The 27,675-nt window shown below is 40.8% G+C and overlaps 1 protein-coding gene across 1 annotated transcript in view; it reads right to left on the bottom strand.

Annotated features, from left to right (window-relative positions):
• The window catches only part of LOC100871724 (uncharacterized), a 237,477-nt gene that overhangs the window by 77,397 nt on the left and 132,405 nt on the right, over positions 1-27,675 (bottom strand). Inside the window, 1 exon segment of the mRNA XM_086915363.1 lies at positions 7,310-7,422. Within this exon segment, the coding sequence (XP_086771489.1) occupies positions 7,310-7,422 (113 nt within the window).

Here is a 27,675-nt window from a genome sequence, read left to right as displayed (position 1 = left end):
CCTTTTTTCTCCCCTCGAGAGCCGTTTTTTCTTCTCTTCTCGTCGCGGAACACGTCGTTGTTGAAAATTAAATTTTCACGTCTACCTTTGAGGCCCTCGCGCGAACAATCGTCGGCAGAATGGCTGAAAACATCCGTCGAGCCATCTCCAGCCGGAAATTTAAAACACACATCCGGTAATTTCACCCGTGTTATTCATTTCCCTTCCATTCCGATAATGTTATCGTGACGTTACGTATTCGATCCGCGTACCTTTCGATCCACCTCTTTTTTTCTTCTTCTTCTTCTTCCTCTTTTACGCAATGAGCGTAAGAGATTTTTTATCGATCGAATCGAGTGTTAACGTTAACGAGGGGAAGGAAAAATTGAGCCGAATCGTCGTTCGTTGGACGAAAATGTTTCAATTAAAAGTATCATCGATTCGTTTGCGCGGAACAAGGCAATTTCCGCGGCGAAAGTGTCGCACGAAAGTTGGACAACTTCGTTTTCAAGAAAGTGGAGGAGGAGGAGGAGGAGGAGGAGAAGGAGAGTGCATAAAACGAGGACACTGGAGAAATATTTTCAGAGAGAGGGGGGAGGGAGGAAAGTTTGAATTGAATTTCGAGATGAAATTTCGGGATGTGAAAATTTTTTCACAAGAATATATATATATATATATATTATTAAATTCGAAAGAATCTATTTATCTCTTTTCAAAATGCGTTCTAAGTATCAAGTATCAAAAGAAAGCTAAAAGAATAATCCTTTTATCTCGCTTCTGGGAGAGATAAAAACCCTGGCGAGGAGGGGAAGATTAAAGGGATAAATCTGCGTTAAAGCAGCTTTTAAATAGACTTTCATATATTATTTTTTTTTTCTTTTTTTTCTTTTTCGAAACTTGAAAGGACGTAAATAGCATTTTTCGAGTCAATAATCTAAATCCGTGATCACGCCGACCTAGGTAGACAATAGGTGCGTCGGACACCTATTGTTGACTTTTATTTAAAAATCTGAATTTTTTTTTTCAACGTTTGAAGAACACAGAGAAACGTAACGTAGAACATGAAGCGACATGATTTTTAATTTGAAAAATTGATGAAGAGTCGTAACGAAATTTTCCAGCTATAAAAACACGGATTTTACGTTTCCCATCTGAGGAGAAAAATCCGCATTTCCGTTGAATTCTTCGTTTATAAATACTATCCGACATTTGAAAAAAATACACATATATAAAAAAAAAAAAAACCAAAAAAAAGAGAAAAATAAAAAAACTATATATGAAAAAAGTGAAACTAATAATAAAAAAAAAATAAATAAAAATAAAAAAAAAGGAAATAAAAGACACTCGCGTTTCGTTGCCGCAAACAAATCAGTATGATTGAATGAAGTCAATTTACTTCGGTGCATCGCGATTTCCTCTCTCTCGCCCCCCGCACACTCTTTTTTTTTTTTTTTTTGTTTTTTCCAATTCGAACGCTTTTCTCGTTTCACCCACGTTTCACGTGCGACCTGTAACCGGTATATATATATATATATATATATAGCTTGCACAACCGGCGTTTTTGATTTCGCCTACTTTGCAAACGTTTGCCAGGTCATCCGGAAGACAGAATGTAAACCGAATGTATACATCGAATCTGTGCATGTTGTGTACGCCTGTATACATATATTCGAGCGAGTTTTTTTATCCCCAACCACCCGCTCATAGCTGCACGCTTTTGTTGGCGTGCAAACAGTTCGATGGCGAAAAGATCGAAGTTTATTTTATTGTTATTTTTTTTTCTCTCTCTCTCTCCCCCAACGAGTCATATTTACCGTAACGTATCGTGATATTGCAAATAGACTGCGTCATCGATATTCAATGTCGTTTCGTCTAATGATGTTTGAAGAAAATTACCATGATGTTGAAATCCAAAAAAAGAAAAAAAAAAAATTTTTTTTTTAAATTGCATTTTTTATCTTTGAATATTTATTTTGAATATTCATACGCGCGTTCGTTTATTGCTCGAAAATATAATAAAAAAAGATATATATATATACACCCAGTTTAAAGGATACGTATTTAAACACGAAGAATTTGAAAAGTAATTATGAAAATAATTTTTTTATCAAGATTTATGGTAATAGTTTATTTTTTATTCGAATTTTTTTATACCGCGAGGAAAGCGTAGAAACCGCAGCCAAACTCGAAGCAGAGGCTGGGAGTGAAATTTGACAAATATCACGACGTGACACAACCTTTTAGAGAAGGAGAAAGAAAGAAAGTGGCAAGGCATTTATGCAGCAGCTTGTCGAAGAATCGCGTGTCGCTGGAGAAATATATTTCCCAGAGCGTGGTCCTGGAAGAGGTAGCGTGAATGTGATAGCTGTAGAATGTTCTTGAGACGAAGTTATGGCCCGCTTAAGAAAGCAATAAACCATGCACTTTTCCATATCCTATTTCTACGAAGCGCGATTTGTGTTGCTTCAACATCCTTCCCCTTGAACTTTCCCCTTCCGGATACATTTTTCGCCCTTACGTTTCTCCCTTATAAAATATTTATTAATTCTACTTTCTTACCCTTACTCGCTTCCATTCCTCTTTTATGAAAAACTATCGTTTTACGTTAGAAGTAATGGATTTTCATCGAACGAGTGAAAACATATTTCTCTCAATAGACTTGTTTCTCTCCCCATTCTTTCTCGAAAGAATCACACATTCTGACGGGAAAATCTCCAAGTACCCGGGCTCAGATATATCCATTGTCTGGCACAGACAAATCACCCAGCGAGAGGATCGCATACGCAAAAGCCGACGATTGATCCGTTTGTCAATCGACGGACGATTCGTTTTTTCTTTCGATTGCGTTGCGCGTATCTCTCACTTTTCCAAATGATCATCCCTCAGATCAGAGTGAACATATCGCTTCGATCCCTTCCTCCTCTTCTTAGAATTCTTCTTCCACGGATCTCTTCCCGAGGATTAAACCGAAAGAAGCGAAGGAAAAGACAAAAGAGGCGAGGCAAAAACGTGAAGAGAGCGGATGAAGCAAAAATCGAACGATTGATCCGTTTGTCAAGCGACGTTTCCCTTCATTCTTACTATCCCTCCTCCTCTTTCGTTCTCGCCTGGACCGTCTCCTCCTTTTCCCTTCTCCACCCTCCTCCACGTCCAAACCTCAATAAAGCCATCCAAACCGCGCGAAAAAAAAAAGAAAGAAAGAAAGAAAAGAAGAGGAGGAAAGAAGGGGTGGAATTCATCGGATGGGCGGAGTCACGCCGGAATCGTACGTCTCGCGCATATGGAAGGGACCAAGCTTTCTCCCAGGGATAATCGAGAATCGTTGTCGTCTCTCGTTATACGCGGACCAACATTCCCTTGCGCGAGGGTTGGAAAGAGCTTTCTTCCCCTCCTCCCATCTCCCTGGACCCTATCGCCGCTTTTACCACCGCGAAACGGATTCATCCAGGTTTCTCCATCCTTCTTATTGCTACTCTGTCACCGCTAAAACGACCGGGGTCTACTTTCCACGTTCATTGGACGGACGGCGACCAACGATTCTCCCATCGATACAAACCGACCCGAGACGGCATGCCGTTGTAAAGGAAACCTTAAATCCACTCCCACGGAAACGTATACGACGGGAAATAGCTCGATGCACACGTGCATCGTCTGCGCGAATAATACACGCCGGTTCAGCCTTCATTTTATCGCTACTTCTTCTTCTTCTTCTTCTTTTTCTTCTTTCTGTTGCCTGTGCCTCGAGAGATATCGCGGTATCCACGGTGGGGCTTCTTCCCTCGTCTTTATTCCTCGAGAGGAGAAATTATCGTGGATATTTCTCGTTTCTTTTTTTTTTTTCCTTTTTGTTGTTGTGATGCGTACCGGCGAACAATGGCACAACGGGAGGGTGAATGGATAGAAGATTTCCAGGATATTTGGAATTTTTCGTTTGGAAAATTAAAATTCATTTTTTTTCCCCCTCTTATTTCTTGGAAATTATACGAATTAACTCTTATAACTCGTCAAATTCGTGACCTGCAACTCGACGTCGAATCACTTTTTAACATTGAGCCCGCTGTCCAATTGATTTGCAATTTGTAATTTGCAAGTAATGGAGATTTAATGATCGAACGATTGGAAATTCGTATTTTCGCGTTTTCCACCAACGTTTTATCCTTTTCCCTTAAATGAACTCGATGCTTTTTTTTTTTATGTTCAATACAACCAACATGGAATTAAGCTTCTTCCATCGAGGATCGACCCCGCACCTCTCCGTCGAAGGCTATTTCGTCGCAGAATGGACGCACATTCGTCACGCTGTTCCCGGGAAATAGGGTGTCGTATAAAAAAAAAAAAAAAAAAAAAAAAGAAAAGAAAAAAGTGAACGAGGATGTCGTAAAAATGTGACATCGATGTAACCAGGAAGTCGCAATACCTCTATTATATATACACCCTCCTCCTTCTCTCTTCTTTTTCTCTCTCTCTCTCTCTCTCTCCTCACACTCTTTTTTTTCTTCCTTCATCGTTCTTTAATCAAACATTTTTCTAATCCTTCTTTCTCCCCCGCTCTCGTCATTTTTCAATCGTGTCAAACGAGATCCTCTCCCCGCTCTCATCACTTTGATTTCGCGGAGGAGAGAGAGGGAGGAGGGAGAGTTCAATCGAACGCGGTGTTAATAATCTGTCCTGTATCGATCGAACGATGGCGAGCGGCGTAAGGCTCAATTTCGGTCTCTCCATAAATTATTCATTGTTCCCGTAGCGTGCAAGTAATATGTACACAACACGCATCCCCTACCCGAGAAGATTAATTGGCTGTCGAGAATCCTTCGATTAAAATCACGTATCTCGTAACTTCTCGTAACTACTTTGTCCAAATCCAAATGACCCGGATACATTTATTCGACTACGGGCGCGGATCGAATTTACCAATTTTCACCAAAATTGGAAATTGTAATTTTTCTTCAACTTCAACCTCGATGATTCGATGATATATTTGTATCGTATCGAGGCTTCTTGGATTTTTCTTTATTATTGTTATATTCGAGGGAGGATTAAGCGATGACGTTGAACACCAGGTGCAGCCTGGTGATAAGGGAACCGGTTCTCGACAAAATTGTCGTAACGAGCGATTCCAGTTATTATTATACCGGCCCCGCGAATACGAAACGCCGCGGTTGCGGAATTTACGTTAATGCGTAGCGAGTGTTGCACAACACAGGGAAGCATTATCTAATTAGAGTCGTTCGCGCGGCACTGGCTGCGTTTCCAAAATATTCCTGCCAATTTGGAACGCGCAATTTCGTTCGGATCGATGTACAAACAGCCGGCCAAGTATATAATAAAAAGGTCGCTTTACGTGTATATATCTTCCCCTCCCTTCTCCCCGATTTTTTTTCCATTCGATGATTTAAAAACACGGCTGTTTAAAAAATTCATTTCAATTTTACCGATTGAACACGCGCTCGTTCAACCTTTGATCGTATATTGCTTTTTTTTCTTTTCAATATTATTTACACATTCATAGTTGAAAAATTCCAAATTCCAAATTCCATTATTGCTCCAAAAAAAAAAAAAAAAAAAAGGGAAAAGGAATTCTTATTTTCTCATTAAAATTACAACACCGAAGTGTAAAATTTTATGCAAATCAACCGATTAGAATTGCAAACGAGATGTTACGTTATTTCAATTTAATGGGTAAAACAGCCAACCCTTTCGCTCCACACCTATGTAAATTTTCATTCCAGATGACGAATACAAACGATAATGTTTTTCAGCGCGGATGATAACCCATTAAAACGTCATATTAAGAAAGTTGGTGCAACGAATGGTTGGTACCCGACGAGAGGGTAGGATAGTCGTTAACGGTTCTGGCCTCGATCAGTCTAAATTCTCCACGGATCCTAAACTGTCTTTATTCGGTTAAGCCCGGACGGTGGCGCACTTAAGCTCGCATAATTTTCGTTCTAACTAGGCAGAAATTACGCCTCTTCTCTGTTTGCGCAAGGAAATTCCTGCATCCCCCACCCCCTATCGCTTCCACCCAGTCCTCCAACCCGACCCCCTTGCCGAGTAGTATCTACCACCCTTTCCTCCAACCGTTTCGGAATTAACGTCGAGTGCAAAGGTTCCACGGACACCGAGAGGGTCCTCGAGAGAGCCGTGCCCTTCTCGCATTCTCTATCCCCGGATTTCACCGTTGGAAAAAGAATACCCGCCTCTGTCAAGGAAAAACCCCTTCTTCCTCGTCCTTCCTCGCTCGCTGTGAATCTCGCAGGGCAAAGATGGAAGATAGTGGTACGTACACTTTTACGACTCGCGATAAGCGAATGGTTCGAATTCTAAAATTGCACTCTTTCTTTCTTCCTTTCTTTAATTCTTCACTCGAAGAATCGAAATCTTGCGAAGATGGAACTCGACAAGATACTTCCATAAGACGATCTACATTCGAACTCTAGAAATTGGATCCTTTTTCTCTTTTCCTTTCAATTCCTTCTTCGAGATACGAGTTTCTCTCCCTAGTTCGATTTCCGCCTCGCCTCGATCCGCCGTTTAATTTCCAGCCCGTGGCCTGGATTGCTTTTGCCGCGAAAGTGGTTGGGACAGGATCGTGAAAATCGATGCTGAGCGCGTTTGAACCGCCAGCTTTCCACCTATTACCGGCGAAAATGAACTCGCTAATGATACAATCGCATAATATCCTGCAGCTAGATAAAGTTATCGGTATAACGAACCCCCGCACTGGATCAATGTTTGATCCGCCAGCCAGGACAGTTCGGCGCGCCTCGTTCGATCCTCCTCCTCCCTCGTTTCCTCGATATCGCCTCCGAGAGACGACGAATTTACCTAACGTTAGCCGTAATTCCGACGTGTTGCTCGCGTCACCATCGACTTATGACTCGCGCTCATCATTGCAGAACGTAGTACGAAGGAGGAGGATAAACGCGTGCAAAGTTTCTCCTTCCATTTTTCGAAATTGCGTATCGAACAATTGAAATTTAAAACCGCTCGATTCGCGTGAAATTATCTCTTTTCGTCACGTATTTGTTGTTTACTCTTGCGATTTGTTATCTCACGATTATGAGGTAATTAGTCAAGATTAGTTATTTCCAAATATATAATGATCTCTTAAGGACATCATCACGAACCATTCTCAACTATTATATTTTACATACAAATGATAACATCACAACGATGTGAAAGCTTGAACGATAAAAATTTGAGTAGATCCAAGATCGCAATCCAAATCTATTTACATTAACGATCAAGAAAAATTACGCAACAGCGAAGGATTGTTCAACAAATATAACAAGTGGAAGAAGAGAAAAGAAAAGGAGTATTCACTTACCGGTGTTGTTCTTCGGTTCTCCGCCTTTTACGGGCCAACCAACCGACACGCTCGCCTTGGACGAGAAACTGAAATACGCGAGGAATTGGGACCTCGTCGTGCTCTCGTTTATCCTGCAGCAAAACATAAATACTTTACTCAGCTCGGTTCGCGGAATTCCCGCGCGTCGAAACAATAAGAGGAAGCGGTGATAAATATTATGAGCCGAGTTATTCCGTGATCCCCTGTATTTACGGTTGATACTCACGGCACACGCCGTGGAAATTTACGAATTCTTCGTGAATGATGCAGGAGGCGGCGGCGGCCGGTCGTGAAACAATTTTTTACCGATTCGCGTGCACTCGTTTTCCTCTTCGAACGTGTGGAATTTTCACGAAGATAAGAAATAAAGGAGGAAGAGAGCGACAACGTATGTATAAATAATAACGTGGAAAGTTGTTTAAAATAGAAATAAGAATTCTTGAAGTTGCAGTTGGCGCTCGGTTACATCGTCAAACTTCAAACTCCGCTGCTTGTCCGAGCACACTCGAGGATGGGCTTTGCTATCCACGCTCGGCTTTCGACCTGCCTACGAATTTGCAATTTGGAGGGGAGGAAATGTGCTTAACCTTATTACGGTTAATACACTTGTGCTTTTGAAACGGTGCCCCGTTTGTAACCGGTTGCACGAGAGAATAATTCTACGAAGTGAAAAAGTAAGTTGGGAAAAAGGAGTGGTTGAAACGAAATATATATTTTTTTACCAGACTTTATTTCCACGAGAAAATTAGCTTTATTTGTATCTATCTGGTGTACAGCTGATAACTCTCGACTTGCGTTTTATTATCCTATAATTGAAAAATATTTAATCTCACTGAAATCCGATGCGAAATTTCGTATGTGTATATATAGAATGGGAATCAAATTTTCAACAACATTTCTAGAATAATACAATTAATCTTTCGTTGCGAACATTTCGTTCCGCTGCGTGTCTATATTATTCGATAAAATAAATGCAAATAGCAGTGGTATATTAATACATATATATTTTTCAAATATTAGGATAAAGCATATAAAGAAAATCGTATTTTATAAAATTAAATTTTATTTCATAACACCAACATTACTACAACTTTCTCGCGTATAAAATTTTTCCTCTATCAATTACAAAATATAACTGCGTGTATAACAAACAAGAGATATATTCAAAAAAAAAAAAAATTCTCCATAAAATACCACGCAAGTGATCGAAACGCGAGATATCGTTAAAAAAACGAGTGGATGTTACGAGATAGATTTATTCCCCTCGTGGAACACGCAGATCGAAATCAGGCGTCTCGAAAAGGAAAAAGGTGCCGCGAAAGTAGGTATGATATTACGCGGAAAAAGCGAGTGGCACGTCGCAAGAGCGGATCGAACCGTTTCGATCGAAAACTTTGAAGCGAGGGTTGCGTATGCGCGCGCGAGAGAGAAAGTTGGAGCGACGATGACGGCGAGGAGACATGCATCTTCACGTCGAAAGAATCGTGTTGTCGGAGAAGAAGAAGAGGAGGAGAAAAAGGGGGAAGGGAAAGAAAAAGAAAGGAAGAAAGAAAAGAGAAGCGATGTTTCTTCGAGATTGGTCGAACGTCGATCCGGGAGGATGGTCGTGCTGGAGAGCTGTTTAGAAAGCAAGCACGTCCGAGTCCTTCGACGAGAAGAATCGATATCTGGACCATCTCTCGTTGAAAGAAAAGAACTTCTTCCAACAGGACAAGATCTGTGTCCTACATATAAAAAAAAGAAAAAAAAAAAAAAGAAAAGAAAAAAAATCGCTCGAGAGGATGTGGCCTTCGCGCTTCCACACGTTCTCCACGCTTTTTCCTTTTAATTAAACCGATACGTTATCCGATAAGTTTCCTATATTTTTGAACACGGTATGATGCTCGAGAAAGTTGGAACATCGATTTTCCAACGTTTCAGTTTACTTTTATCGAAGGGAGTATTATTTATCATAAAAAACGCGACAGAATCTTTAAGATTCTAGAACGTAGAAATGATATATTTGAAATTCATGCAGGAACTGAATTAACTTTGGTTAAGAGATATCTCTATCTCTTCTGTGCCTCTGATGTGCCAATTCCCTTGTCGAAACCCTTCGAGACGCGAATATCTTTATGGATTTATATATACGATAACATATATTAACATATTTATTACATATATCCACAATATGATCCGTGAATAGAATGTATAAATACGTTTGATAAATTTTCTCCAAAATTTAACTACATTTTTCAACCATGATGGAAAACATCTCTCGTCGATCGTTCGAGGCATAACTTAATTTACATCGATAGATATAATTAAATAATTTACATCCGCATAATTCTTAAAAAAAAAAAAATACACGAACAGGCGATATAAGGACACGATATAGAACAAACTCGACAATTTCACCGGGCAAATTTAATAGACACGAAGCGATAGGGCGTTGTACGAAACGGTAAAACACGACGAGAAGGGGATATTGGCGGCAGAAGGTTTGAACGGGGGGCGATATTGGCGGCAACGGTCTGATGACTCTTGTGCCTTGAGACTCGACACCGACTACCCGGGGGATTTAACGCCAGAAACTGGTTATCTCGGATCGTGAAACGCGATAGAAACTATCCTATCCTCGCTACGGTGATACCAAAGTTGACTACTTTTGGATCCAGTCGACCCAAGTGATAACTAGTCCTTCCTCGATGATGGTGACTCGTCGAATCACATGTTTTTGACATGTTAATGACGATGTGACGCGGTGTCTCTTGCATATCATATCGGCTCCAACTTGGTAACTCGCATCTTGTGCATTCAGGCGACCTGGAGTGATACTGATCACGTGATAAAGGATCAACAATGCTCGTCAATTCAACAGTGTTAAGTCAAATTTCAAATTCCATTTCTTCCTTCCTTCGTCAAACTTGTTTCGATCCACCTCTCCACGACTCAACTTGTTCTCCACACCGGTTCGAGTTTCTCGTCTACAATTTGATGAAGGAGATCGAGCAGAATATCGAGTAAGAAAGTTGCGATTCGCAAGATTCGAACACGGCCAGGTAGACGCAACGAGGGACAACGAGAGATTCCACGAGTGCTCTGTCGATGTTTCTCTAATTGAATCACTTAGACTCTACTCGGACAACCGTGGCGAGCAGCAGCACTACTCGGCCCACTCGCAACTCCTAATTCTATTTGCTTACGATAAATCCCTCCTCGCCTCTTCGTCAACCGTGAGAATTTGATTAGCTGGCAATCCACCCGCGACATCTCCTCTCCATCCGATCCAAAGTTCCCATCAAAAGTTTCTTGGCGAAATTTCCACCCTCGAGTCATCGTGATATTTTCATACGCAATTGTGAAACGTCTCGATCGACTTTGTATCCATGTTATTTTCTTTTTCTTTTTTTTGACCTCGAAACTTTTCGATTCTCGATTTGGAAATCGGAGAGATCAAGGGTATTTATAAGAGGGAGGGGTGGTCTTCAGGCCACGAAGAGGTAAAGGGGGAAGAGAAGATAGGGAGAGATGGTGGAAAAAGTGGAATCGATCGCGACACGTGTGCGCGAAAAATCTGTCGAAGCTGTCGCGGCAATAGGAGGAAGCTGGGGAGAGGAAGGGGAGCTCTCTCTTGTTAACATCGAAAGGGCTGACAAAGGGGCGGACTCGGCCTCTTAACTTCGCGCTTTTAGACGGTGAATAACCTTTGCTTCTACGGGGCGGGAGGGGAGGGAAACGACGCTACGATTCTTCCTTTTTTTTTTTTTTAGCTCTCCTTTCACAGTTATTCTTTTTCAGACGCGAAACATCGCGAGATTGAGAGAATTTTGTTCGAAACTGATGTGCAATATCGAAATTAGGTACGATTTACTTGGCTCACAACGACATGAATAATAAAATTCGTTAATTTTTGATTCGTAGGTAACGAAAGAGGATTGTTTTGTAATTAAAAACAACTTTTGAGCGTATCTTGGATGATTTTATATTTTTCAGAATCGTACGATTTATTTGAAACAACGAGCAATCGTTTATTCCAGGTTTACAGAAATAGAATCGTATTATTTCGATTGCTTCCAATGAAAAATGGAAATAAATAGAATATTCCATCGAGTAACGGAATCGTTTTGAACGTTTAAAATACACCAAACCGGCAAATATCTCGTAAATATAATATTTTTCAAAATTTTTAAGAATCTCATGATTTATTCACGATAAGGAATCGCGTTGAAAAATGGAACTGGTAGAATATTCCATTGAATGATAAAATTATTAAACTGCGAGTGTTTAAAATGCACAGCCATCCAATATTTTAAGGTAAATGTTTTTCCAATATCTTTAAGAATACATCGAGGGAAGAAGGAAACGGAAGATGCGAGGAAAAAGGGATTGGAGGCGACTCGATTCCGCGTGTGTATCCTCCAGACGGAATTAAGACGAGTCCGATTCGAGGGATAAAGGTTTCCAGGCGTTCGTTACTGTAACGAACTTTCTTCCAGTATAGGATAAAAACTATTGGAATTCCAATCGCGTTCCTACGAAAATCAACTTCTCGCGAAACATACTCTTTCACTTCTTGCACGATTAAAAGGGATCTCCCATCACGTGCATTAAGTTAAAAAAAAGCCACTGATTAATGTTTAAATTTTGTAAATGATCGTTTGTAAAAGCGTTATCAAAAGAGAAATTGAAATCTTAAGTTTTATTATATATGCGGCCCAAAATTAAGAATACGAAAGAATGAGAAGAGAAACTTAATAGTCAAGTGATTAAACCAACATTTTCAAAACGATTTGCTTCACAATAAAAAAATAAATTAAACCTTATTTTTTCAACGAATAGATACGATCAAACTTCGCTTCATCCCGGGGAGCTTCTCTTGTATCACGATTATTCCTTGTTTCCCCGTCATCGAGTTGACCCTCAAACACCCTCGAAAAGAGGCGGTCGAAGCCGGCTTTCCATGCAAATCGTACAAGCGGAAGAAAAGGTTGACTGTTCGCGGTCGAAAGGGCGTTATCTCGCCTGTATTCGAATCTCTTAATTGCGTTATTTGCATGGAGACGAGGCCCGCGCGCCGATCGAGCGCCCGTGGAATATCAACGAGCAGAGGATTTCTCTCTTGCGAAATTTCACCTGGGAAAATAAAAAGAAAAGGAATCGAGGACAAGCGGCGTTAAGCTTGCTATCCGCCCCGCTTCCTCTTTTCCTCGGCGGGCATGCATTATTTATTACACCGTTTAGAGAGCTTAGAGAGCTTTTAATAAAATTTCGAACGATAATATGCTCGTTCGAATCATCGTGGATATACGTGGAATCGTGTTTCGTTCACCGGAAATTTCGATTCATTGGAAAAGTTTGTTGAAAAATTTCCTCTTGGAAAAGGTGAAATGCGGATTAACGACGTTGATAAGATAAATTAATGATTTTATGAATGTTGGATGTGACCTGATCGATACTTGGAATATTTCATTGCTGCTTCTTTTAGCAGGAGAAATATCGATTTACTGGCAATTTGATTTGAAGATTGGTATTATCGATTTCGTGCTTTTCTTGAAAGATATAAAAAGATATTATAGGTAAAGGAAGGATTTAAATTTAGGTTGAATTGGGACTGGTGGTTTTATTCGTAAAATGATGGACAGTAAAATTAGTTAAAAATTAGATCGCCGTGACAGGCAAAGGAAAAAATATCTAATCAATTATTTTCATTATTCTTGGTTTGAAAATATTGACGAATAAGTTTCAACGATGACAAGTCAAAATTTGAGCAAGTATTAATATCTTCCGTTTGAATATTTGACTTATATTTGACTCTATAATTTCGCCAATCTCGTTATTATCAAACTAGATTTTCAGATTAATTCAGATCGAACGATTATTAAACGAGAACGTCACGTCCCAGATCAAATTCGACGAAAGTTAAAATTTCTAAATCTACGATCGCTTGTGTAATTGTAATTCCCTAATTAAACTAATTTCAAATCTTCGATTCACGCGAAAGAAAAAGAAGAACAAAAATAAAATGAGAAGACGACGATTCAACGATTCCGGCCGAAGAAAGAAGGGAGGACGAATTTCGATTGGTTAAAAATTCCGACAAATCTGGAGAAGCAGAAACAAGAATATCGGGTTCAGACGTGCATAAAGGGCGCGTTCACGGGTGAAATCTGTTTCCTTTCGGGATACACCATTTTCTAGGATTACAAAAATACTTCGACAGCCGACTGCCACGGGGAGAAGAGTAAAAGGTTGGTGATCGAAAGGTAGTTCGGATATAAAGGAAATAAAGGGCGCGATGGCGCGCGAGGAAGAAGCTCGCGGGGTTTCGAAACTTCCACGACTCTGCTCAGGAGATGAAGAGGGGGGTGGGATAAAACGCGGGATTGGGGATGAAGAGGGAAAGAAGCTCTGTCAATTTCTTCGCCCTCTCTCCATCCAGACCATATTTCCAGGACCAATACATATATCTGAGATACGTAGGTAAACAAATCTTTCGCCAAGCATTACCGCCGCCATCGAACCAATACTATGGAAATTGCATTTTTATTGACATGTTCGTAGGAACGAAAATGTGTTGCAGCCAGTAGCCTCGTGTACCTTACAAACGTGAACTCTACTAACGAATCGTTAAAACGGAGGATTGTAGGTATACAGAGAAGGCGAAATTAATCCTTAAAGCTTTCTCTTCGTGTATTTTTAATAACTTCAATAATGAGATACAATTTTTTTAAGTAAAATTTTCAGGTTTTGGTATTTTGTATTCGACCAATTATTAAATATTTCCAGGCAAAATTGTATACGGAAAAAATTTCTGAAAATTTCGAAAGGATTGCGATCTAATCCTGTTTAAAAGGATTTTAAAGAAAGAATTTTCACTTTTTACGAAGATTTTTGTAGTGCTGCAGTAGACAAATCTGCAATAGATATATTGTTTTATATCGCAGAAATCACGGATTTATCGAGCCGTGTGTATCCCCAATTCGAGCGTGAGTAAAATCATTCTGTTCAAATTTTTTCGAAGAATTCGATCATACCGCTTTTCGATCGGATTAAATTGTATTCTCTTTCTCTTTCCCTCTCTCTCTTGTCCCACATTTCTTTAGAGGAAAATCGCGAGAGTGATAGGTGTGCGAAAAAATCGGAAATCGTGAGGAACAACGTATAACGAAAAAAAGAAAGAAAGAAAGGAAAAAGAAACAAATCATAAAATACGAAGGGGGAGAGAGAGAGAGAGAGAGAGAGATAAAATTGAGAGAAGTTAAAATACGTACGTCTTCGTTCGTCGGTTGTGAATCCGTATTTCGAGAATCTCGAACGCGTATGCATAACGCTTCGCAGCCAATAAACCGGAAGCGGTAACTGAGAAGAAGATTTGTAGGATTTTCTAGAAATAAAGTTTTCGACAGACGAAGTCGCACACGTTTTTGTGCGAGAATAAAAGAAAAAGTTTATCACTTTTATTTTAATAATTTACGATTAAATTTACATTCCTATAAAAACTTTTTTACGAATTTTTAGAAACGATTTATAATACAGATTATTAATCTTTTATAATTATATTATGATTCTTTCCTTATATACAAAATATCGGTTCTGAGAGTTATTCTTATTTCAAAAAATTAAGAAGTTATTATCACGATCATTGAGCACAAAGTCTAGTCGTGATTATATTACTCTCAGCTCATATTTATTTTGAATTTTGTTCTCGAATTTATATTCACCCCTTAAAATTCGATTATGCAAAAATGATAAGAGAGGAAAGGGTTGAAAGGAGGATTCGATATCAGAGAGAAGATAAAGTAAAATTTATATCATTGGAGGATTATAGGATATGCTCGTAATCTCGGTTGGGCCAAAGTCTCTCCGACCGTGTTTGCGGATTTAAACGCGCGCCCCGCTTTCGAGATCTGATTTGTAGCGACGTTGAAGAGGGATCCACGTGTCCCGCGCGGAAAATAATTCGATAATTCGAACGTTCCTGACGAACACATCCTTGGCGCAGAGCTATTATTCGAGCAGCTCGAGGAAAGAAATCTTGGAGAAGATTGCGTTATCCGCTGGGACACGAGAAGCTTTCATCTCCATTTCTAAAGTGTCCATCGACGTGTCCATTCCATGACAGGGAACGAACGTTTCTCGATTATTCAAAGAGGAAATCGATTGGCAGCTCTGACTTGGCTCGTAATGGGAGAGAATAAAATTTATAAAATATCGTGCGTGAACGAGTTAAAAGATCGATCGTACGAACATATATATATATATATATATATCGATGGATATTGATTTTGTTTGCCGGAAAAACGAAGATCTGTTTGCTCGATTCGTAATAAAATGTGATTCTTGGAAAGAACGCAACGAAACGTCATTGATTCGGAAGTAGGGCAGAAATTGATATTGGCAAGATGAAAGGACAATTTGCGCGGACAATAGAGAATCGTAGACTCTCTTGGCTGACTCGAGATCAAACGATGTAATAAAATTCTAACAACCGTTGCGCGATCTTATATATATATATATTCTTCTTTTTTTTTTTTTTTTCTTATACTATTATCTTTGAATCCAATATCTCGAACAATATACCTTTACCTTCATCGGTGACCCGAAAATTTCCATCAACTTCCCCCCACTTCCTCTCCCCGTCGAACTTGTTCCACACCAGAACACCGTTCGACAACCCTTTCAATACCGGCGAAGCGACCGTAATCCTTGGACCGTGGTTGTTCACGACATCGAGCTCTCTCTTAATGAATTCCCCCACGAAGTCGAAAAACTTCTTCCCCTCGACAAGTTCGGTTTCGAAAGGGAAGGAAAGGAAAGCACGGTTTCGAGTCGGTTGGAGAGAAACGGCGGAAGAGTTTCACCGATTAAAATCCCTCGAATTTCTCGAAATTCCGCTCGAGCCACTACTCGCCAAGAGTTTTAATATCGGTTTCCCCAGCGTGACGGTTTTTAGAATCGAAAGGACAAGAAGACGACCAAGCGTACGGTCGGCACGTTGGTGGACTGTTTATGACGGCCAAGATCCGGCGAGCAACTTATTCTCGAAAGCCTGCTCTCGAAAAGCCCACACCCCCTCTTTTCCCTCCCCATAGAGGGGAGAGAGAGAGAGATATTATCGGTATTCTGGGAGTTCGATTGCCGCGGCGGCTGCCCTTCCCCTCCCCCTCTCTCTTTCCATTTCCTCCGGTTCGAGGGTTATCGACACCCTGTCAACGGTTTCGCGCCTTCGTTGTCGGGGATGGCCCACTTACCGACTCGATTCCCGTCCAACAATAAACCACCGCCTACAGGGGTGGAAGCGCCGACCTCGAGGTCACGGTTCCGTGAACCATTCGACGACGACGACGACGACGACGACGACGACGACGACGACGTTGTTTCCGAGGTTAATTATTCCTTCCTTCTATAAAACCGTCGTCCGTTTTCCTCGCGGTGAATCCAATTAGAGAGAAGAAACACGGGTTTCGAACCGACTTCTTCGATGTTCGATCAAAGATTTTGATCTTTCAAAGTAGAATATTTTCCAATCTTTATTGAAACACCGTTCCTCTCTATAATTATATAGAAACGAATCTTTGAGAGATCTGTCTAGCATATATATAAAATACATGGCTCACATTTGGAAAATCGATTTTCTAAGGAAAAAAATATGGACGAGATGTGCAAGAGATATTCGTTCGATCCGAAGTATTTTCTAGGATTCGAAAATTTCCTTGGCAGAGCGTTATTCAGCAACCCTGAATTTTTCGATGATAATTATTCGTTGTATGTTCGTAAGATAGGCGTTTTCCCATTTTTCGCGCGTCGTTTTGTTCTTCCGTTTTGTTCTGGGTCAGCGGAAACGCATTTTCCATCGGAGGAACGGAAAAACGACGCGACCTCGATCGATCAAAATCGAATGACACCGCGAAAAGGAAAAAAGTTCACTCGATGGAAATAGAACACGCTCGAGGAAAATGTTTCTTTTTTTCCCTCTTTCCATCCCCTATGCGCCATCCACTCGCCACATTCCGGCCTTCCTTCTGTCGTTCGTGTTAAATGGTTTTTCGTGGGACTCGCTCCTGTTCCTATCTTCTCCCGTTGGCTACGGTCTGAACGAAACTCGTGAAATCGTATATCTCTGATAAGGGGATTTGGTATTGGATAAACGTAAATATAAAATATTCCATCGTTATTCATCTATTCAACTTTACCATTAAAATTATCCCCTTTTCTTTAAATTTCAGTTTATTATTTAATCGTGCTCGATCGAATTCTACAAAATTTCTATTCGTTCCATTCCACCAAGACGAAACGATATAATTTTCTAAACATCACTTTACATTTCACGAAACGACTCGTTCACTTCTATCTCGTCCTCTTCGCCTCGTAGTTAAGACGCCCCCCCATCCCTCTTTAACACAGACACTTCATTTACCGTGGCAATTTCAACGGGACGCTTCCAATTTACGCTGGACGTCGCGAAACTTTGATGAAGTTTCATCGATTCGAGCCAGATGCTCGAATCAATTTCGATCGATCGTATATTTGACGCAATTTGCGGCAGGGCGCGCCTTTGCCGCAACTCGATGCGATTAATCATCCCCTCCGATGATAATCCGCGAACAATGCAACCATCGGCCTCCTTCTTTCGATACAAACGAATTCTTTATATGTATATATGCATATACATATGAACCCTCGAATGCGATGTACGCGTGTTCCAATTGTGAACGATCGAATTTCGTAATGGGACACGCTAATGATCTGGGTTATCGCGTACGATAGATTTTCGGAGATATTGGGATGTTCATTTACGGGGTAATTTCGTGGGGGATTGAATTTCACGCTATTTGTATAATTTTGTATATAATTTTGTGCAAAATCGTTGCTCCTTCGCACGATTCACGTTTAGGTTTATTTAATCGAGCGAGAGTTAAAAATTTGCTCGATTGGTTATTCAGATGACGGAGGAGTGGTGTTAGGAAGCAATTTAATTTTTCTTGATACATGGTATCGGTACAAGTTTATCGAGATTCTAAAGAATCGTAGAATTTTCTCAACAATCGTCTCTTGTTTCTTTCCGCAAATTAAATACAATTGGTTGAAAAAAAGAAAAAAAGTAAAGGCAGAGGTGTTTACATTACCCTGTACTCTCTGCTTTGCTACTCTCTTGTAAAAGTCTATCTTAACAACAGTATTTACTTTCAAACCCTCCTTTTTAAAACAAGTGCTATTATCCTCAATGAACAACACCTTCAACGACGCTATTTACCGAGACTCTTCTCCAAAGGGAGAATGAAAAAGTGATTAAAGGAAGAGAAATCGAGAAGGAATCCTTCTAATAGAAAATTAACTTGTTCAATATCAAGATTTCTTGATCTTCGTTGAAGACAAATGTCATGTTTTGAAAACGATATCTTTCCTTCGAAGAGGAAAGTAGATTTCGCGAAATTTTCTTCGCCAATATTTTCAAAGGAAAAACAAAAAAAATTAACAAATAAAGGAAAGAACCAGAAAAGAATCATTCCTGAATAACTTTCGAAAATTAATTCGCTCATAATCCAGATTTTATATTTTCCAAACTCTCCTTTCGCCTCCTTTCATAATTAACGACACCTTTCGCCATGTCATCTCACTCTTTCCCTTTAAGAAAAGGGAGAGAAAAGTCGTGAATCCGAAAATTAACTCTACATACCCATCGTGCGATTCATCGAATCAAATAATATCCGCGAATTAACAAGCGTTCCGGAAGCGGAGGCGCGATGGAAAATGGTGAAAATTAAGTAACCCTGGAGCGGGGATAGTTTCAAGGGCGGCTTTTGATGCCCGACTCCCGAGGCCTCACGAGCGAAATTACCTCGGCGGTCCTCGTAAACAGGATACTTGAGAGGTTGCCGGATTATAATCCCAAGGGGAGGAGACTCACTTTCGTGGCGCGCTCCCCCGTCTGGACCTTCCGCCTCGAGTTAAATGCGATTTCCTCGTTGCCCATCACAGACCGTGGATACGAAACGCATAAAAGTTCACGTGTTTGAAATTGTGGGCGCGTCGCGTTGCCTGGAAACGTCGTGGAAATGTTTGGATTAAGAGTAAAACGACGGGCGAGAAGCAGTGTTTTTGATCTTGGAGGATTATATATATATTTTTTCTCTTTCATATTTCCACGATATTGGACGGTAAATTCTGTGGATTGGAGAATGTTATTTTTCGTAGAGTTTGCACTGTTTTTCATCAGTTTTATTTGTATTTTTATTTTATATGAACGAAATTCGAAAATGCACGCTAGATCATCCACCAGGGATGAGTGAAGATTTAGCAGCGGAGACTAAAAATTCAAAGACAGTAATTTTAATTTTTCACGAATCTCGTTATTCAAAACTTCTTTAACTTTTGCTCTACCTCTTTTTTTCGGACAGATTTTCGCTTCACGAACGTCAGGCATTAACCATTCGGAGCCAACTCTCTCGAATCATTCGCGCAATTCTAGGGTGAAATTTAAAATCTCGTAACGAGTCCCGGATTATCGATGACCGAAGCCCCGTTACTTGTCCCCCAGAAACGTTTTCAATATCTCTGTGACAAGTTGGTGGAGGAGCGTAGGAAAAGTCGACGAGGTAATATCGCGAGCGCCGAGGGCAATCTCGAAATAATAGACGGTGTCCCGATTCCTTCGTTGTCCCATCGTTCACGGGAAACGTTCGCGATACCAGTGCGGAAACGTCACTGCGATCCGTTCTGATTACAGCCAGGAAATGGGGGTGGCACCGCCATCCTTATCACGTATCGATAACCTCGTCGAAATATTTCAACCCGATAAAACCGTCCGCAGAAACTGCTTAAACGTCGAAGAACCATTTCCCCACTTTCTCGCCGATAAATTCACCAACTTAAACGCGATTATTCCGAATCTAGGCTAGTCAACGTGTTCTACTGTCCCCTTCTACTATCGTCGCGAAATTTCTGACCGAATTTCCGTACTAAAAGAGAGTTAAATTAATAAAGAAAAATGTAGTAGAACTTTTACTAAGAGATATAAGTTTAAACATGATTGATACGTTACAAAAATTTGTATTTCAATAGATACTCTTTTTTTCGTTTCGTTTCATCGAAGATCAACGATACCTTGATTTCGAAAAAGAATCATCTTTTCGGCACAGAATGAAAAATGAATAAAAATCAGCATATTTATTTGTCTGAAATCTGAAACAATTCGTTTGCGAATAAACAGATTTCGAAAAAAATTGGCACTAGTCTCGTCTCGATCAAAATTTCATCCATCCGCGTCCTTCTCTCGATTTTTCGCAAATTATTTCGCCAAATAATTGCACGAAATTAGTTTTGGCTCGGTGATACGAGGGAACAAAATCAAATCCAATGATTCCACTCCCGAATTCGGCTGGCCGCTGTTAAAACACGACACGGTATGAAAAGACGAGGGTTTCTCCGAGTATAACCTCGTGTTGTTCAAGAGCTACGATTTTTCCAGAAGAGAAGGGCGATCGCATTGGATCGACGAGGCTGAGCGTTCTTTAGACCGGTCATTGTGCGAGGATGAAAGTGGAGCGAAGGGATGAAAGTATCGCGGAGAATTTGGAACGGATTTGATTCGTGAAATTTCCCTCACGATTTAGATTAACGAGTTTCAGTGAAAAATTATTTTTTCTCTCCCCTCCCTCCCATATCTTGTTAAATTTCGAGTAGAACAACCTACATCGCATAATTTTAAATTAAAATTACCTTAAAACGCGACGTGTACGTTTGAGAAATTTTTAATTTCGGAATCTGAATTTAGATTAAAAGAGTTGGATTAAATTATCAAGTTTATAAATTGCGTATATAAAACTTCTACACTTTGACGGGGTTCTACACCTACGCGAATTCATCACGACGGATAAACGATTGACGTTCAACCGAACGAGTATAGAGAAATATCGCGAGAGATTAATACAAAACCGGGAATATCGGTGATATAGCTCTACTTATCCGGACGAAACTTCGATTTAGCGTTTGATTAATCAAATTCCCGCCAATTAAATCCGTTCATCAGAACGTAAATTCCTATTATATTTGAACGAGAAATCATAATTGGTAGATGGAATTTAAACGCGTAACGTAATTTGATCCGCTCGTGCTCCTCCGAATTCCGTAGGGAATTGAATCTATAGCTATTACACTCATACGATATATATATATATATATACACACGTCGAAAATTTTTCGAGACGAGACCTCCCTCTTTGTTTACACAGAAATCGAGATATATAATTTTTCCTCGTGGTGGAATCAATGTCGAGAGGAAGGCCTCGACATGAAACGAGGACGAGGCTGGCCGGAAGTCAAAGCCGGATGGGAAAAATTAGAACGAAAAATTCCAATGGTGGCCATGCGAGGGCTACGTGATTGGCGTGACAATGGCGACGCGCGTATTCACGGTTAGCTGACTGCGGTGTAACTGGCTCGCGCTGTTTCGATCGTTCGCAAAGTGGAAGTCGTTAGTTCGCAATCTACCCACGGGTTATTGCCGTTCATTCTGTTATTGTACTCTGTTCCCCAATTGAGGGACAAGAGGTAAAAAAAAAAAAAAAGAAAAAAGATAAAATAAAAAAAAGTCAATCGAATCCTGTCACTTTACGATCAACACATTTAGCCAAGTTGAAATTTATCGTACGTAATGTCATACGATTTTCAAGTCCCGTATTTGACTTTGTTCCTACGAAATCTGACATTCGAGGAAATTTAATTCGAACGAGAGATCATAATTGATAGATTATCTGAATTAGCACTGAATATTACTCCGATTACGAATTTCATTGAAAAATGAGTTATAAATTGCCGTTCTATAAAATCTATTCAGTCATAAACGATACGAAAAAATGATAAATAAAATGAATTTCATTTGAAAATTTTAATCAACCATGCTATCCCAATCAAAATTTCATAATTCTTTTCTGGGTACAAAAAGATCGGGTAATGGAGAGTTAATCTCTGATATCCGCGAGCAATTTACGAGAATCCCGAATTATTCGATTTTCGTATCAAAATCGTGTGCCGGTAGAAACATAGAAAATCCCGTGTAAACTCGTACGTGATTCGAGGTAAAATTGTAGGAATATCTAGCGCGTTGCACAGCGGCGAAACTTTGCATAAAGATAATCGTGTAAACCTTCCAAAAGCTGAGCTTGGGAGAAGGAGGAGGAAAGAGAGAGAATGGTGGTTATTTATTCGAAAACCGGAGAGAGGGGGGGATGAAACGGTGGAGGGGGAAGCGTTTACAAGGTGCAGGGAACTCGTGTAACCCAGGGCGATCAACAGACCAAAACGTTATCCAGGCTGGCCAGCAGCCGGTTGCGTCGTCTTAGGAGAATAGGGCGGTTTTGCCCTCGAGAGAATGGAAAACGGATTTCCGCGGTTTCGTGGAACGTCCAACTTGCTAGGAAGCCCGTCGGTGTCCACCTTAACGAGAACAACAGAGCGCTACAATGACGCCGATTAATGCGCTCTGTCCTCCTCTTGTCCTCCTCGCCACCACCGCTTAATTCGATCTCTCACCTCTCGATCCGATAAAGCGTAACGAATTTAGATACGTTGTTCATAAACACCGATAAATCTTCGAATTTAGAATCACGAATGGAACTTGGAATAATTAGTTGTAGAAGCAAAAATTATTCTTATTTCCTTGCTTGCGTTTAATTGGATGTCTCATCTTCGAAATTTCGATTCGAAATTTTTATCGAACGTGGTGTTATTTTCATGAGTGGATATTGCGTTTATTATATTTGAAATCCGTCGAAATCCTCGTGATGTCATTCGTTTAATTTGTTTGTTTTTCGATATTTTTTTCCTAATTTTATGCAACGCTCCGTTTCGCAACGAGCGCGATGTTTCGGGATCTTTTAATTTGTCGAATGTCGCAGAGGGTAGAAAAGTAGCAACGACCCGGGTAAAGTCGGGCAAAATGTAAACGAGGCGAGTTTAAGAGTCGTGCACGGGTCGGAAGATCTTTGAAGGATGCTTGACACAGGTGTGCCTATCCTTCGAGCACCTTTCGAGGAAGCGCTTTAAACTTTGCATCCGAAAGGTATCGCTTTAAAATAAAGAATCAAGGATGGAAACGTCGATCTTCATTTTTCAATTTCTCCCACGCGAGATTCGCCTTCACCGATGTTCACAAATGTTCCACATCTCCTCATCTTTCACAGCAAAGTAATCATTGAACGAAGAAAATACATGCGAAATTTCCAACGACTTTAGCCAATTGGTTTTATCCTTTGTACTGTTTCCTCTGTTCCTCCTCTGTTCACACAATGGCACATTGTTTATATTGTCCCCGACGTCCGTGTTCGACGCGTCTTCGATCGATTCGATGTCATCCTAAAATGAATTTATCGAAAAAGTGCTCGGTCGAAAGATAGCGGAAGAAAGTACGTATGGAAAGCTTCACTGCCCAAATTACAATAACAAATCCACAGCGTCTCTTCCATAATTGCTTCCTAACTATCCTAACTCGAGATCTCCAACCACCCTCAAAACGAAAACGCAGCCAACCCCCATCGCTCGATCCAACAATTGGATCGTCTTCGAAGAAGATCTATCGAGCGCTCTCCCCTTTCGATCATTTGAACGCGATCGAGCGCGCGCGGTCCAACGATCAGGATTCATTAACGGCCGGCAATTTAGCCGGATCAGTGACGGTTCGTAAAGCCGATCCCTTTAGAAGGAGGAAATTTGCGGGTACGCTTATTTGTCCGCGACACGGCCAGTCGAACGTCCAATCGTCCGCTTCCTATAATCCCGGCCAATGTACGCGCATCCACCACCACTTCTCCTCCTCCCCCTCGCCACGTTTATTAGTTCGTTTCGGGGTCTGCATGAGGAAAGCTCGCGTATGGGAATCGCGACACGGGCTCGAGATCGAATATCTATCCCGATGAACTGTAATCGGGAATGAATAGCAGCATGCAGGGAGGCTGATCAAGTTTATGTCGGGGGCCACGCTAAATTCGGGGGGGGGGAGGGGGATTGGCGGCGAGATCTAAGCTCTCTTTTACGGTTACTCGCCACTTTGTCGCGATTACCTCGCTGATTGCGAATCAAACGGACTTAGGGGTTCACACGGGCTGTTCAAAGGAATCGCGTCACTAATTTTGAATCGTGGACGACATCGATTGACCGAAATCTATCGCGTGGTCGGTGACGACTTGATTTTGAATTTTCTTTTTTTCTCGAAGTTTAGAAGTAAATATTGATTTTTTTTTTTTTTTTTTTGATTAAATTTTACGAAATCGATGATTGCATCGAGCGAATGCTTAATCGATGTGTTTTATTTCACTCGAATTGTTTGAAAATTGATACGTAAAAAAGTTGTATCATAATATTCGATAACCCGCGTAATAAATTCGATATATGTCGCAAAATATAGTATTTCAAACCGTGAATACTACTCGATTATTATGCGCGTCGTATTCGCATATTAACGTCACGTTACAAACAGCAAAGCGCGCACTCGGATCATTAATTTACAGCAATTCAAAATTCACGAGGAAGACGTTTAAAAATCATACATACACACACACACACATATATATATATAACATATATACAAATTACCAAATTAAGCATTGACAAATTCGAGATCGAAATATTTGCGTGCTGTCGACTCATAACGTATCGTTTGACATCACTTGAAAATGCTTGCAAATAGGAAAATTCAGGGAAACCTCGATCGAAAGCTACGCGACTAACTTTCACGAGCGACCGAAGCCGGTCAAAAAGGGATACGAGGATTTCCACGAAGCAAACTCGATTCGCTCGACGGAGGGAGGCACGAGGTCAAAGGATGAATACATTTAGACGCGGACGTGTCGAAGGAAAATTAATTAAGGGGTTCGAAATAGAGATGGAAGTTGATACGTATTGGCCCCAATTCGAGATTTCGAGGCGATTCGGTCGCCTTCGAAAATACGCGCACGTTCCATCCTTCCATCGTTTTTTCCACGCGGTTTCTTTTTTTTTTTTCCCTCCACTCTTCTGTCCCCTTCTCCATCGTTTCAATTCGCGCTCGTTAACTTCATCGACGCTCGACCGAGAAATTCCAACTTTGTCCCTCTTCCGCGTCGTCGCTAGACTCGAGTCGAGTCGAGGTCGTAATTTCCACCCCCTTCACGGGTCGCCGGTTACGATCCTTGAAATTTCACCGGAGTTTCTGGAAACACGAGCCCAACGATCGAACGTTTTAACACTTGCTCGGTCGCGCGACACCCAGTCACGATCGTTAGCCACGCGGCCACCACTTCATCCCTTATCTCTGACCCGGGAATTTCACCCGATTTGCATTCGGTTACGGGACGCCCTCGGCTTGATTCATCCTCGGGCTACCGCCACGGGGAGGATTACCGGCGTGACAAATTCGCGAACGTTCTTAACGCTTTGCTGCCGCGATAGGTGGCCGAGGTCTACACCCCTCTTACTTTACTGACTTGCGATTATATTAATTCTACCGATAATTGCACGTGATTCGTTGGATGTGTAGGTTTCGCGCAATCGAATGATGAAAACTCGATGGATTTCTTGTTATTGATTATTATTGAGATTATTATTGATCGGCGTAATTCCTTACGAAATACCTTTTTCGTAGTGTTATTCAATTTGAGGAAGATGATATCCTGGTAATAATTTGATTACCTAATTGAAACAATTAGAACGTAACAAATTTCAATTTTAAATAAAGCTAAAAATACGCTTTGTCTCCAAGATTTCCTTACCTTTGTGAATCCCATTCGGAGCGTAAAAATTTTAATACGATCCGGAAGATAATTTCAAGATAATTTTAATAACCGGCGAGACCGGTCGTGGAAGAGCGGTAATACTTAAATATCCGAGCAAAGCGTGGCAAGAGAGCCATTTTCGAGGGCGGATTTACAGAAAGTGGAGGAGAAAGAGAGAGAGAGAGAGAGAGAGAGAGAAAAATGAGTGTTAGAAGCAAGAAGCAGAGAGGGTGAATCGAGAGTCAGAGGGAAAACGTAGCGCGATTAACGACACTCCGTTTCCTCCGGTGAAAGCTGGCGCATCGAAGTGACCCTGTAATGACGCTGCTAACGTCTGTCGTTAACATTGGTGACAGAGCCGCGTAATTTGCGCGTCGCACATTCGTCTCTACCCCCTCTTTCTCTCTCTCTCTCTCTCTCTATCCAATTTGACTTCCGTCGTTCAATTTATCACCGCTTAAACCTTCGTCTCTTTCTTTCCCTTCCTCTCTCTCTCTCTCGCGCGCAAGAACTAAAATAAATCGTAATGAAGGATGGCTGGTAACGGGACGTCGTTGAACATTCGGAGCTGACGTGTTCAAAGGGGGGAAAAAAAACTTTTTAATTAAAATAATGTCCCGGTTGTGATATACGAGCGGACCCCTCGATCCTGCCCTCGTGTATTTTTCTCTAATTTAGTTGCCGCCATTTTTTTCTCCCTCAAACCTCTCTCTCTCTCTCCTTAACCGAGAGAAACGGGGGAGCAATGAAATGCGCGAAAGGAGGACAAGGAGGGGAGGAATGTCTATCTAAAAGTAGCACGATTAACGATGTCCTGTTCTCTCAATGAAAGCGACTGCATCGGGATGGCCTGGTGGTAACAAGGCTGCTAAAACGTGTAGTTAACATTAGCGCCATAGTCCCGTAATTTGCACACTCTGGATCCACTTCGTGCCCTCTTCTCTTCGTCACCCCTCCCTTCCTCGCCATCCTGCTCACCACCCTTTCTACGCCCTCGTGTTCACAGACTTTATACACAGGATTCGGAAAATTTGCATCTTGGAAGCAAGAATTTTGGTTTGGTATGTAGAAGATGTTGATGAAATTAAATTTCCTTCTATTTTCCTTATGTGAAATTCATATATACTTTCGTCTCATCATAGATCTAATTATAGAGAATTACTTGAAAAGCATCGTGTTAAAAAGTTAATAATGTTAATAACCGGTATGTACAATTTTCTTATAACAATAATAATAATGGATGTGTCAATTTAATAAATCGAAAGTGTGAATTTTAGAAAAAAATTGTTGCATTTCCTTGTCCATAAATAATAATTCTTTTTTTTCGAAATCATTCCATACGCATGTATTTATACGACTATCCGCGTTAAGTGCAAGTAATGTGTCTTTTGTTTTAACACGGAACAACAACAGATGCAGATACACCAATGGAATGGGATCGCGTAATTTTCGCAATGAAGTGTTGCGCCACGTCGCTTTTCTAATACAGCCCTTCCTCGGGCTCAACGAAACCGAGCTATTAGAAGGATTGCCGCTTGAGAAATTGGTCGACCCGGTTATCTATACGCCCCCTCGTTTATAACACCTTGGATTCGTGCGTTCCAAAAAAGAGAAACG

Source organism: Apis florea, unplaced genomic scaffold (genome assembly GCF_048593485.1).
Source record: "Apis florea isolate Af1SG1 unplaced genomic scaffold, ASM4859348v1 contig_3772_pilon, whole genome shotgun sequence".
Classification (NCBI taxonomy): domain Eukaryota; kingdom Metazoa; phylum Arthropoda; class Insecta; order Hymenoptera; family Apidae; genus Apis; species Apis florea.
This window is presented reverse-complemented; position numbering and strand designations above follow the sequence as displayed.